Consider the following 14814-nt stretch of genomic DNA (forward strand, 5'->3'; position numbering starts at 1 on the left):
CATTAACTAAAATTTGCAGCAGTCAGTGAATTGTCAGGCTTATGTGTAAAACCAGCCATTTTCAGGGTCTCTTTTTTTGAACATTAGTATCCTAAATTCATAAGCAGGTTCCAAATACTGTTACGTAGCAATTTGTTGCAGGTGTCAAAAAGGGTCAGAGAGGAGGATTGCTGGGCCCCGGGCACACTGCTCTGCCCTGGTTACTTGTCATGGGTCACTTTTTTAACTCCTAGACTTTGACAGTCTCTCTTTCCCTCCAGCAATGTCAAAGCAACCCCTCATTTATGCCCTTGTTTCCTCACACCCCTACAATCTAATAGGGTCTGGAACCCTGACTGTCACTTTGGAAAGGTTGTTGATCTTAGATTTAATCCAAAAAGCTTTCTAGAATTTGACTAGCAGAGTTACCAGTTTTTAAATTCATTTTTCAGGACTCTATCTCATCTTTAAAAACTCATAAAAACATGTCTTAGATATCCTTATCCTCCCTGAATCTATTTATTGTAGAAGCTATCGAAACGTTAAAGAATAGTTTTGAGAAGAGCAAAAATCAACTATAATTTCAGGTGGTAGTGTTCTATTTGTCCCTTTCTGTTTCCTGCATAGCCCTGTGTGTACTGGATTATAAGGTTTTAGGCCCAGGAACTACTGAATTTTGTTTTATACTGTTTGAGCAAATTGCCTGAGGTAAAAGGATTTTCAAGAGTGTGTGGGAAAGGAAAGTAGAAAAAAGAGGAGGAATTATTAGCTGTATGGCATACACATAAGTATAAAAGATGATGAATGGCCCCTGGCCGGCTGGCTCAGTGGTAGAACGTCGGCCTGGCATGCGGGAGTCCAGGGCACACAGGAGAGGCACCCATCTGCTTCTCCACCCTTCCCCCTCTCCTTCCTCTCTGTCTCTCTCTTCCCCTCCCACAGCCAAGGCTCCATTGGAGCAAAGTTGGCCCCGGCGCTGAGGATGGCTCTATGGCCTCTGCCTCAGGTGCTAGAATGGCTCTGGTTGCAGCAGAGCAACACCCCAGATGGGCAGAGCATCGCCCCCTGGTGGGCGTGCTGGGTGGATCCCGGTCAGGCGCATGCGGGAGTCTGACTGCCTCCCCGTTTCCAACTTCAGAAAAATATTAATACAAAAAAAAAAAAAAGATGATGAATGGACCTACCTTGGTTATTCTTTGTGCTATATTTTCTGAACAAGGTTCACCTATATATTGTCCACATGCATTAAAATATTCTGGATAGTGAGTCTTTTACCATCTTTCTATTCTTTGGAATGAAGAGACAAAGCAGATATTAGTAGAAACTGTCTAAAAATGCATAAAATTTGTATCTGTGTATCTTTTAAGACCTGTATTTTGAGTCTTCTGGTCTGTGCCTCTCTGTCTCAAATGGGGTTTGAAAGCAGGAAAGGACCTTCAGAATCCCGTTTGTAAGTGAAATGAACTGAGTGCCTGCCCTGCCCTCGCCAGGCAGGACCCCATGCGGTGCTGTGGGCCTCTGCTGCTTTAAAACCAACCTGCACTCCTCCGTAGTTTAAACCGGAGGCACAAGGCCAAGTCTGATACACAGCTGAGAGTTAGAACTTGTTTTTCTGTCACATTTCCAAATGTCTCTTTCTGCCCTGTTAAATTTTCTTTGAGTCAACATTTTGAGAGGAAGGGGCAAGAAGGAGACATTTGATGGTTGGTACTTTTTTTGTTGGCTTCAGTTAATGCTAACCAAACAGTTTCTGCCCGTGTGGAATGTGGCGTGTACAGAGACTTACCTACAGTGGTGAATAATGAAAAATGCTACCTTACCCATTTTTGTCTTTATTTGTTTTGACTGCAGTAGAACTTGCTCTTCCACTGTTTTGAATTTTGTGTTCTTGTTGGTGGGGTAACTTAAGGACTTTTTAAACTACTCAACTTGTCAGTAAGTGATAACTAACAGGACTAGCAACACCCACCTGAGATACAGATTTTAACTAGACAGCTGTGCCATGAAAACACAGTGCTGCTGGGTCTAGAAGGAACTTCGGGTGCGCCTGGTTCTGTGGAGAGAGAAGTTTTTCATATTCTTGTCATCTGGTTATTTAAAGAATTGGAGCCAAAAGAACATCTGACTAATTCTGTTGGGGTCCTTCGGTGTTGGAACATAGTATTGTACACTGTGGATAGAATCGATATGACAGCATTTAAACGGTAACTTTTATAAACCCTGAAATGGGGGTCAGGGTTTAATCTTTCCATTTTAGGATATGTGTGAGCACATATATGCTTATGTGTTAGAGTGGGCAGCCAGTTATAAAGGAAGGGAGTTAATAGAAGCAGATATGAAGCCTAATCTCCTAGGGCTGAATAGGACATTATGCCTGCTTCCTTAGGAAGTCACAGCATCCACAGGCTCCCCAGGCAACCGCCACAACCCTCCGCCCTCGCCTTCCTACTTATTCCCAGAAATCTCAGAACAATCTGGATCAGGCAGGAAAGGCCTCCCCGGGGAACAGCCAGCCAACACCAGAACTGTTGGAGTTGTGGGGGAATTCCTCTGCTCGGCACATGCTGAATAGAAGTCGAGATGGTGCAGGGGAAGATCCTTCTCCTTTGAAGCATACCCAGCCTGGGAAAAGGATCAGATTGGACGAGGACAGAGAACCAGAAAGGTCTAGGAGTTCGATTGATTAGGGTCACGGCCTAGCACAAGCCAGCAAAGGATTAGGAAAGAGATTGGTCAGTTTGAAAGCCCGAGGTAATAAAATCAAAGCTTAACAAAGGCCTCTTGCTCAGTAACACACGTTTGTGCACTCTGTATTATCTCTGTAGCAGCCATGTGGGCCCCACGCACTGGCTCCATGTGGGTGTCTGCGTGGGCAGCACAGCACTGGCCTGAGCACAGCTGGGCGTGGAGACGAGGCTGGCAGGCTGGGGACAGAGACTAAGCTTTGGCATGAACTGAACCAATGGCACAGAATTCCTGGGCCCTGGTCCTTCTGCTGGGCTTGATGAAGTCAAGGCTGAACTTCTTCCACAGCTGGACAAATGGAGATGAGGCACTGGGAACCTGGGGGCAGCACTTTGTTTCTATTCCAGTAAATCTGGACCACTATATCTCATCCTACCATATGGGGTCCCCAAAATGCTTTTCTTATGACTGTGTAGAAGGACCCCATTTCAGCCAGGAACACACGCATGCGCTTATGTGGTGTTGTGTCTTCCCCTCTCCCCACCTCAGGGGATTGAAGACAGAAGAATATTGTTTTTGTAGTGTTCCGATTAACTGGCTTCTTGAAATATATGGTCATGGTCTCTAACCATCTCATTCCCGAGTGTGCTTTTTTAAAAATAGCCCTGAGAACTTGAACCAGAAGTGATAGAGTGTAAGTGTATTGTGAACATCTTCAAGCCCTTTTACTTTTTTAATCACCTCCCAAAACTGATAAAATGATTAAAAAGGCTGTGACTTCCTAATTCCCATTGGTTTAGGAAACAGCTGTGCTGAACCTAGGCCTAGAGCATTCGCCCAGGGCCCTGCCCCCACACCCCGTGAGGGGAAGATCAGACCTGCCAGAGCAGATTCCTACCCCGCTGGCCCTGGCTCTCAGCTTTCAAAATACTTTTAGCCTCTGGTCTGAAGCTGCATGGTAGCCTAGGCTTGTAATACCGTCCATACTTGCCTAACCTCACATCTAGAAACTTAGTGAATTCCTACATTTGCAGGGCCTCTTGTAATGCAACGTATGAACACAGCAAACAAGAAGTCCCCTGTGGAGTTCTCTGAGTGGCTAAGGCTTGAAGGACCAGAGGCCTTTTCCTCCTCGTGCTGGGCACAGCCTTGCTCTGGTCTGTACGGGGAAGGTAGCCAATTTCCCTGTCTCTGAGCCTATTTATACTTCCAGCCTTACTTGTTTTAAGTGTACAGAAATTACTCTTTGGAAGTCAACATTTTTGTGCCTGTCCCTTTTATGTGTCATCCTGGGCCTACTTCCCTTTCCCTCAGGCATGCTCTTTCCAGCCTCTGAGCCGAATGCTTCTCCCTGGACCACCCTAGCAGCCTCAGCTGTGGGTGTCCTTCCCTGTGGTTTGGTTTCTTCTTTCGCCATCTGCTGCCAAGAACCCCTCTAGCAGCCAAGGCAGCCCTTGTTCCTGCATGCATTACCTGGGGCAACACTGAAGAATAAATACGGGGGATCCGTGCCATTTCTCTGGATTCCTGTCAGGGTTCCTAGCACAGAGCTCTGTGCATGGAGAGAGACTGTAAGGGTAGAGAATTAATCTTGATCTCTTTTGAAGGGAGCAGATTCTTAGACTCAGTCAAGCGTCAAGCCCTAAAAGGAGTGTAGGGAAAGGTTTTTACCTGCCACCCTCTTAAACAATGTGCTGTCTTCCTGTTAGTATCTTGTCTTAGTCCAGTTATTTAACAAAATATACCATTGTAGGTCTTACATTCGGTCTTCCTGTAGGTAGATATTTGATATATAGGCTGAGCAGTGATTGTAAAAGTTCATTTCAGCTCATTGAGTTCACATTTTCTTAGCAAATTTTTTTCTTTAATTTAAAGGAAAATTATAACTGATATCGGTTATTAAGCAACCAATCATTTTTTATTAAATATGATACATATAAATACTCTCCTGGGTTTGTTCAAAATTATTCAAACAGAAAGTTATTCTAGGTATGCTCTTTATTCACCCCTGCTCCTAAAAATGGGGGAGATGGTTTTCCCATCTTTTACAAGGAAAGGACAGGCACCTCCCTCCCAGCCTGTGTGGGTGGCGCAGCTCCAGCTGTGGCTCATGCTTCCCAGGTTCCCTGTCAGGTGGGGGAGGCGGTGAAACATGGAAGGGATGGGGCCTTCCAAGGCCTCTACTTCCATTTGGTGATTCCAGGTTTCCTAGGCTTTGATTCCATCAGTGAAGACTGGGTATTGAAGAGCTGAGATAGAGCATGCGTATTTCTTGGAAGCATGTCCTCTTGTTTGCTCCCTCCAGAGGACTGAACATAGAGGCTGTGTTCTACTTAACCTGTGTAAGCGGCAGAGGCTGTGAGCAGTGATCTCTTATCCTCCCTCAGAGTCACCCATGTTTTCAACTTGTACTGCACCCAGGGGATCAGTTGAAGGGCACATACTAGCTAATTATATAAAATAAAATTCATTTAGATTCCTTTAACACAGGCCAGATTTTAACTAGGTACAAATCAGAATTGTTTCCCTGTGTTCCAAGCTAATTTCCATGACCATTTCACTTTAGTTTGCTGGCCCATTTTAATCCAAGAGAAATGAGTCCCTTGATCTGAAAGTCCAGTTCTGGTATTTGAGGATTCCGGTAAGGTCCTGCACTTGTGGTGCCAAATATCCTGATTAAACACTGATAAATGTTTCTTCCAAAATGCAATAAGCGCAGATAGTTAAGTGCACAGCCTTTGGGGAATTCTGCTGTTTGAAAACCTATGCCCAGCACTTTACAAGGCTATTGAGCTTGGGGGAAGATACGTCTGTATCTTGGCAAGACAGTGCCTGGGTTTTCCTTTTTGTTGGCTAACTCACTTTCTTCTAATGTATTTTCTTCTTTTTTTCTTTTTGTTGTTTGCCCTATCCCCATGGAAAGGATATGCAGATGCTTCTAAATTTTGACATTTCACAGCAAACCTTAAATCGTATTGCCTTTCATGTGTGGAAAGGTTGATTTGTAGCATCTATCTTTCTCTTACTAATAGACCTTGTGGGTGGTAAAGATCTCAGGGAGTGAAACATTAAAAATGAATGAGGAGAACTGAAGTGGTTTGTCTGAGGTAGGGTTTGAGAGGGACTGGGTGGGGGAGGTTTAACAAAAGGCATTGATGTTTTAAATGCACAGAAATGGCATCCATCAATAATAAATGGTGTGGCGCAGAACAGACGTGCCAAACTGAGTTATTATGGCATATGGATCTGTTCATAGAGAAAGGAAAACAGCATAGCTGGTGTTTTTAAATTATCTGTTTCAGAGCTTTGGAATACTTTTTTTTTTTTTTGGTTTTTTGTTGTTGATTTTTACAGAGACAGAGTCAGAGAGAGGGATAGTTAGGGACAGACAGATGAGAACGGAGAGAGATAAGAATCATCAATCATTAGTTTTTTGTTGCGACACCTTAGTTGTTCATTGATTGCTTTCTCATATGTGCCTTGACCGCGGGCCTTCAAGCAGACCAAGTAACCCCTTGCTTGAGCCAGCAACCTTGGGTCCAAGCTGGTGAGCCTTGCTCAAACCAGATGAGCCCGTGCTCAAGCTTGCGACCTCGGGGTCTCGAACCTGGGTCTTCCACATCCCAGTCCGATGCCTTATCCACTGCGCCACCACCTGGTCAGGCTGGAATACAATTTTGAATACCCTCTTTTTACAACGCTCTGATAAAGTAAGAATTATTAGGAAAGAATACATTTTTTCTGAAGAGGAAGACAATCTGAGAAAATATCTGGTCTTTTATGACAGAGTGGGTGCTGTTTAAGAGCTTGTTTTGTAGTTATATGAGGAATGAAATTACATTACAAAACTTAAGTCATGTGAAACTGTTACCTAGAGTTTTCTGCATTTACATTGATAGTGTTTCTAGATACAGGAGACCCCTCTCATCTGTGAGATTGATTCATCAGCCTCAGCAGTTTGATTCTTGAGCTAGCTATCTACATAGGCTCTGTGAGATTTTACTCAAAAGAAATACAAGAGAAACATCAGCTTCATTGCCTCATGGAGAAACTCACTCCCAGGAAATTAGACAGGCAGATAAAAATCTGTTAGATCAACTGGAGTATTTTGTAAGTGTAGATACCAGTGCAGAGGTCAAGCCTTGAGTTGTACTTGCTCTCAAGGTGTGTCCCAGGCAGCAGAGGACAGTAATGTGTGAGGGTTTGAAATGAATCCTGGGTTGAAGTTAGTGTGCTTACTGAAGACATGTGGAATGCTTCCACTTTTTTTAATTGAGTTTATTGGAGTGACATTGGTTAATAAAATTAGAGGTTTCAGGTATGGAGAATATGATGCTAAGTGTAATAAACCAGTCAGAAAGACAAGTACCATATGATCTCACTTATAGTGGAATCTAATAATTACACTCATCTTAATACTGACCCTTGCTTGCCTCTTTGAAACTTGTGTGGAATTGAATCCTCCCAACAAAACTTAATTCTTCTTTGTTTTTCCTAAAGTGGACAGAAAGTACTTAATTCTTGAAAATAATGTCAAGTTGGTTTAAAGTTGATGTTTGTTAGACTAGAAAGACCAATTACTTAGCTGTTGTAGAAGAGTTCTTGGAATCTTTGGGTATGTTCTAGTTGAAATGAGGATGATGATTATATGAAAAGTCTATTACTAGCTCTGACTTAGCCCTTTGTATTAACCTTTCAGCTCTCAGCTGCTGAATTTATTTGAATTAATCTTTTCACCTCCAAGGGATCCTAGCTTGCCTTAAAAAAAAAAAAAAAAAAAAAAAAAAAAAAAAAAAAAAAAAAAAAAAAAAAAAAAAAACTTGTCAAACTGTCTTTAGAGCCACCAAATAAATCTATTTTATAGTCCCATTAGATATCTAGCTCAAAATCCCATAGTTGGATGCACAGCAAATTTCCTGAAATCATCTCTGGTACACCACCTCTGGGTTGTTAAGAAGGTGTTGAAATGTGAGAAGGCTGGTAGTGAAATTAAATTGTGGCTCGGGATAATTAGGAAGGGAGAAATCCAAGCATTTTCATAGTACATTGTCTGGCCTTTAGTTGCAGCTGCAAACAACGGATATGAATTTAACCAGTTGTTACAGTGCAGCTGGTTCAGATCTGGCTTTATAACTGGCTGAAGTAAAATGAAATGGCTGGAAAATTCCAGTCAAGTAACACCAGTGGGAACATGTGGAATTAAATAGTGTGAGCAAATGCTGGCTGAGTTGAGGAAAAAAACTTCAGACATAAACTTGAGGGTGGTGGTGAGGACTTGTAGAGAGTGGGGTGGGGAGGGGCCAGGGCATTTTCTGGCCTTTTTAACAAGGGTCTATTGTTTTGATTAGTCCCCTTGCAGGAGGTGGTTTCCTCCATCCAGAGTAATTTGTAGAGTGTTTGGCCTGTCTACCTTCCTCCTTGACTGAAGTCACCTGATACTTTTTTTTTCCCCTCCAAGAAGAAAGAAAAATAAGCTGTTACCTCAGTTACTCACAATAACACAAATCTCAAAATGTAGTCTCTTTTTTCTTCGGGACAGTTTTCCCACCTGGTGTGAGCCAGGAAGCCCTGTCTCCTCAGGCCTCTTCCTTACACCACCTGCACCAGCGGTGGAGGCCAAGGTGCTCGAAGGGTCCGGGTTTTTTTCTTGTTCATGTTCTAATTAAGAAAGAAAGTGGGTTCACTAAAAGGGAGCTTCTGTATTGTTGGTTGTTTTTTCCTCCATGAATTGTCTGCTTAATTTGGAGAGTAGAGTTGGCTGGTGAAAAAAAACTAAATTCTGAGAAACTGAAGGGCCATGTGCTGTTTGGGGAAAACATTTGCTGTAACTAGGTCTAGGGGATTTCTTCTTTGCCAGTGCTCGGGAGCGGTATTTGCCAAGTGATTTCCCTGTCACAGGGATTAGGCAGTCATGTGAAACATTTGATTAAAAGACTTAGAGAACTCTTTCCTGAGGCCCAGGCTTGGGAGCTGCTGCGGGGACGGCCCCTCCTTGCCTCTCTGCTCCGTCCCCTCCATGTGTATAACTAAGTTTGTGCGATTAGTCATAGAATATTTGTTTTACCGTCTAGTGAAGAAACTTTTTAGGAATCAAAGTTCTGGTAGGTACATTGTTAAACAGGCCCCTTAAAAATCTCTGCATAAATAGCAAATGCTGGAGAGGCTGTGGAGAAAAAGGAACCCTCATTCACTGTTGGTGGGAATGTAAAGTAGTGCAACCATTATGGAAGAAAGTATGGTGGTTCCTCAAAAAACTGAAAATAGAACTACCTTATGACCCAGCAATCCCTCTACTGGGTATATACCCCCAAAACTCAGAGACATTGATATGTAAAGACACATGTAGCCCCATGTTCATTGCAGCATAGTTCACAGTGGCCAAGACATGGAAACAACCAAAAAGCCCTTCAATAGAAGGCTGGATAAAGAAGATGTGGCACATATATATTATGAAATACTACTCAGCCATAAGAAATGTTGACATCGGATCATTTACAACAAAATGATGGGATCTGGATAACATTATATGAAGTGAAATTAGTAAATCAGAAAAAAAAAAAAAGAACTACATGATTCCATACATTGGTGGGACATAAAAACGAGACTAAGAAACATGGACAAGAGTATGGTGGTTACCGGGGGAGGGGGGGCGCGGGAGGGAAGAAGGAGAGGGGGAGGAGGAGGGGCACAAAGAAAACTAGATAAAAGGTGACAGAGGACAATCTGACTTTGGGTGATGGGTATGCAACATAAGTGAATGACTAGATAACCTGGACATGTTTTCTTTGAATATATGTACCCTGATTTATTGATGCCACCCCATTAACATTAATAAAAATTTATAAAAAAAAAAATCTCTACATAACTTAGAACAGAACCATTTTCCCCCCAGCTATCTGCTTGCTGCTCATCTGTTTTTGGAAAGAGACAAGATAGAAATAATGAATAAAAATCGCCACTATCTCAGCAGCTGTAATGTTCAGTCTCAGCACAGTACAGACAAGTTTTTCCTGACGCATGTGCCCTGGACTTGTGCTGAGGTTTCATTCTACACCCATAGGACTTGTTATTCCCTCCCAGCAGCACCATGCATCTGTGAGGCGGGAGCAGAGGGGCTCAGTAGGGGATTCTTTCCCCAGCCAGCCAGCTCCAGATCTGAGGGAAGCTCTTGCTACACAGGGATGCTTCGTCCTGTTTCCCTCCTGTTAAACTTTGTACACGTTCCTTCCCACAGATCACGATCATCTTCAAAGCCCACCGTGAGTGTACAGATCAGAAAGTATACCAAGCTGTGACCGATGACCTGCCCGCTGCCTTTGTGGATGGCAGCACCAGCGGTGGGGACGGTGACACTAAGAGCCTGCATATTGTGGAAAGGGAGAGTGGCCACTACGTGGAGATGCACGCCCGCTACATAGGGACCACGGTGTTTGTGCGGCAGCTGGGTCGCTACCTGACCCTCGCCATCCGCATGCCCGAAGACCTGGCGATGTCCTACGAGGAAAGCCAGGACCTGCAGCTGTGCGTGAACGGCTGCCCCCTGAGCGAGCGCATCGATGACGGGCAGGACCAGGTGTCAGCCATTGTGGGGCACAGCCTGCCTCACACCTCCCTGGCGCAGGCCTGGCCTGGCTACACACTGGAGACGGCCAACGCCCAATGCCACGAGAAGATGCCAGTGAAGGACATCTATTTCCAGTCCTGTGTCTTCGACCTGCTCACCACTGGCGATGCCAACTTCACCGCAGCAGCCCACAGTGCCTTGGAGGACGTGGCAGCGCTGCACCCGCGGAAGGAGCGCTGGCACATCTTCCCCAGCAGTGGGCACGACACTTCCCAGGGCGGCGGCCGATTGTCTCTCAGTGTGGAGCTCACATGCTTGATCCTTATTGTGTTTTTGTAGGGGTTGTCTTTTATTTTTTTTTGTCTATAACAAAATTTTAAAATATATATTGTCATAATATATTGAGTAAAAGAGTATATATGTATATACCATGTATATGACAGGATGTTTGTCCTGAGACACCCACCAGATGTACATATTGTGTTTGACTGTTTTCACGTATGTTGGATGTAGTGTTCTTTGATTGTATCGATTTTATTTTGCAGTTTTGTGAAATGTTTTATAATGTCCCTACCTGGGGACCTGTTAGAAAGCACTTTATTTTTTATATATTAAATATTTATGTGTGTACCTGGTTAGTATGTATAGTACATATACACAGACACCATACACAGTGACCCTTTGTATATGACCAGTGATGCTGTTGGTAGCTGTTCTCGGCTGGTCCCCCCTGCCCGGTCCCATTGCTGATTTCCATGCTGTGCAGCTTGCACCTGCCTCCTGGTGGAGCCTTCTCAGACTTTGAGCTTCTCACTTCTTCCGTCCTCACTTGATTAGGAAGGACAGTTAACTCCTCCTTCCAGGTGCTTTTGGCTCTGTCAAACACTGCCATCTAGGAAGCCTTCACCCTCTTTAAGAGCTGTCACTTTTCCATAGGGTAGGCAGAATATGACAACACTTATTAAACTAGGATTGTTATAGCTGGACACTGTCGGTATGTTAAGTTCAACTACATGTTTTAATAGCTCAAAAGGGGCTAGTGATGGCAATTTCATAGATGAATACCAGGCATGTTGCTAGACTCCTGTAGCTTGGTCTTTTACTCATCCCATGTCCCTGTGTAAACTGTAGTTTTTTTCTCCCTTTTAGCTCTATTTAGTATTGAACAAACACAAAAAACATGCATTTAGTGATGAAACCTTGCTGACTTGTGCAAGCCCCTTTTCCTAGCCTTCCCTCCTTGGCTCGGGGCCCAGAAACACACTGCTCCCTGTCCCCACCCGCAGGGAGCCTTCCTCACCTCGCCTGATGAGCCCAGGCACTGGGGATTGTCATAGTCTTTACTGAGGCCCAGATCTCACCACACACACAGTTTTCCCCTTGTCCTCTGTACCGGGGTCTCACTGCAGCCTTTGCCATGTCTTTATATGTGATGGGACGGACTAGGGTGTCGGTGACTAAAGCTTCCTTGGCTGACTCTGGGTGCGGCTAATTCTGGGTGCTACACGTTCTCATTAAGCAGCGTTGCTCCCCAGGTGGTCTCCTTTTAATCTGATATTCTCCCTTTTAACCTCTGTAGATAAATATTATTTAGTCAGTTGCTCATGTAACCTGGTGAAATCCCTATAGAGAAAATCATCTTACCTCTTCAGTTCCATGGTCAGCACTCCCCTGCAAAAGGGAAAAAACACCACCACCAACAGGCAAGCAGGGTAACTGAGAAAGGAAACTTTACAATAGGTAATACTGTTATGCCAAAAACTTAACTGTTTGGTTTCAAGAAAACATGATAGGATTTGTGCTTTACCTTAAGTTTACATTGATGGAAGCAAAAGTTAATGCACTTTAAGTACCATGGTAATTTTGGTCAAGATTGTGCTAAGTTTCAGTTGGTCAGGTAACCTCGTCCTTTAAGTCAGTGATTAGAGCACTGCCAGAGGCCCCTACTGACGGGGAAAGACAATGTCATTCTGTGAGGTTCTTTTTCTTAGGGAACTGATCTATCATCCAGTCACAGGAGGGAACGGTGGGTTCATCCAGCGGTGGCAAGCCTCCTCTCAACCTTCTGGCATATCAGAGAATAATCTGGCCAGTCTGGGAAATAATGAAGACATCCTGCTACTTAATATTCAACACTAGGGAGTTGAAACTAAACCTGTCATTCTCTTTATAAAAACTGGACCAGGTGCCCACCTACCATCAGCTCTAAACTGTGGCTGCTTTTGTTCACCTATGAAACTGTGCCAGTTTCATAAGCTATAACTAGCTAATGATTTTGTTTTGGTATTGAGTAAGGGAGAGAAGATAGGGTACTCCTAACCACTGTGTTTATGTGAATAGTGTAAAAGTGAAGTAAAAATGAGTAGAAACTTACATAGTGTCTGGGTTTGGAGTGTATATGATTGTCCTTTCTAGGGAAAGCAACCACCTCTAATAGTTGGAAAGAGAAAATTGGGTCATTTTGCCATATCATGTTACTGATCCTACATCACTAAGATCAGAACCAGTGTATTTAGGTATTCTCCCTTAATAACCAGTGTCCCTGTACAACATTTGAAATGATTGCAGATAACTTGCAGATATGCAGGTATTTCTCTAGGGAGGGGCCAGCTTTATTTTCTCCTGTTTCTTTTCTAGGATTTGTAGAGAAAATGCTACTTGCACATGTTGGTTCTTGAACTCCTCCTTAACCGGAAGAGTTTTGGGTCATCAACACGTGAATAGGCCATAGCTGTTCAAAGGTCTCCTGGGGAGCTTAAAACAGAAAACACTGGTTTTCACTGGTGATCCACATGGCTGTCTTTAAAAGACTCAAAACATTTTTTTGTCCCTTTTTTATGCTTGGAAACCCCACAGTGTGTCAAGTCTTTAGATGTGGTTCATAGGTATATGAATAAGTATCTGTGTAAAACAGTGAGTGTGCAGTGTGTAAATACTTTAAATTATTATGCTAGAAAAATAAAGTTACATACCATGCTGTGGAATGTTTGGTCTGTGATTATAGTGACATCTGCTGGAAGAGCTGAGAAACAGGAGGCAAAGAAAGGAAGAGTGCAAAATTCTTTATGGTTACTGACAATAGGTTGTACCACCTGTTCACAAACTCATTTTCAGAACTATATCACTACGGTAGCCTTTTTCCTTTTTTAATTTTAAGAAATTTCAAATAAGTATCTGTGAGACGTCTACTGGTGTTATCCCATAAGTCTGTCTTGACTAATATTGTAGTTTTGGTCCCTTGCAGACATGGGACCTGCACTTTAGTTCTATCAAGGTACTGTGGACTGCAACACCTTACTCCTGATGGGAAGATGTTTTCCCTCATGGGAAAACAAAGCAGGATTTTCTAGCTTTGTTAATCACAAGATTAACAAGTTTAAAAAACATGCCAAAGGGTAGAAAAGCTTGGAAAAGAATGAAACCCAAACTGAAGACACATGAAAGCATGTTAGAATACTGTTAGGTAGAATGCTGGTGGAGCTGATTGATTGCGATTGGGGGAAATACGCACGTATTTCTGAACTGAAAAGCCATTTAGACCTGTTCAGAACAAGTGAAACGGGAAAGCTGTCAGCTGAACCACACAAGGATCGCAGTGATATAGCCACTGGGTCTATATCATATATATAGTACATGCATCTGTACAGAGTGAACACTAAGAAATAATCTACATCACAATAAAGTCTGTGCTTAAAAGGCAAAAATTCGTCAACATATTCTATGTCCAGACCTCCAGCTTTTCAAAGATTGAAACCTGAGCAACTGTCCAAAAACCTAAAAAGGAGGAATTTAGCTGTTGCCTGCAATCAGCTGGAATAACTGTCTTGAACTGCTACAGTCAGTCCTTTCTGAGCAAAAGATACCTTGAACAGTTTTGTCCACTGTTCCCTTAAATTTGTATGTGAACCAAGGAACACCTTGCACGCACACACACAAACAGGAGGTAATCAAGACATTGAAGAAAGAGGAAGCAGTTCATGGTAGTTTCACTGCCTCACTCACTGTATTGTTTCTGCTTCCATACATTTTCTGTGTTTCTTCCAAATGGACAAGTCATACTCATCCTATTATTAAATGACATTTTCCTTTGAATTTACTGCTCTTCTTCCCCTAAGTACCTCTAGTAAGCAAGATGTTTGAGACTATGAACTAAATACCTAACGCGATGTCTGTGAGATCTGTGCTTGGAGTGGGGATGTCTTCGTGCCTCCCCTCCTTGTGCAGATTTACAGGGAGAACAGGCAGCCAGTGCCCAGGAGAGTGTACACGCAGATCCTACAGAGGGATGCACGCCCCTATCCAGATTAGAATGATGTTTAACCAAGTGAACAAACTACTTCTGTCACCTAGAGTGTATTAAAGTCAGTCCATCAACCTCCAGCAGGAAGAAAGCAACAGGGCAGTGTTTCCTAATGGAGATCTCTTCATGGATAACAGTTCCATGACCCCTTTTTTATTTCAACTTCAGAAGAAGAAAAAATATAAGGATTCTGTTACCAGCTTGAATATATAAGACCAACCACATGCAAAGTAACCAAGTAGAAACTGCACCTTCTACAAATGACATTTTAAAAACCATGGTGCTA

The 14814-nt window shown here is 43.1% G+C and overlaps 1 protein-coding gene across 2 annotated transcripts in view; it reads left to right on the plus strand.

Annotated features, from left to right (window-relative positions):
• The window catches only part of RGMB (repulsive guidance molecule BMP co-receptor b), a 28908-nt gene extending 15696 nt beyond the window's left edge, over positions 1–13212 (plus strand). For both annotated transcript variants that reach the window (XM_066273889.1, XM_066273888.1), the window contains one exon: positions 9899–13212. In XM_066273889.1, the coding sequence (XP_066129986.1) occupies positions 9899–10567 (669 nt within the window). In that variant the 3' untranslated portion in view covers positions 10568–13212. The remainder of the gene's footprint in view (positions 1–9898) is intronic.
• The last annotated feature ends 1602 nt before the right edge of the window (positions 13213–14814 follow it).

The sequence above is a fragment of the Saccopteryx bilineata genome, chromosome 4 (genome assembly GCF_036850765.1).
Source record: "Saccopteryx bilineata isolate mSacBil1 chromosome 4, mSacBil1_pri_phased_curated, whole genome shotgun sequence".
Taxonomy (NCBI): Eukaryota; Metazoa; Chordata; class Mammalia; order Chiroptera; family Emballonuridae; genus Saccopteryx; species Saccopteryx bilineata.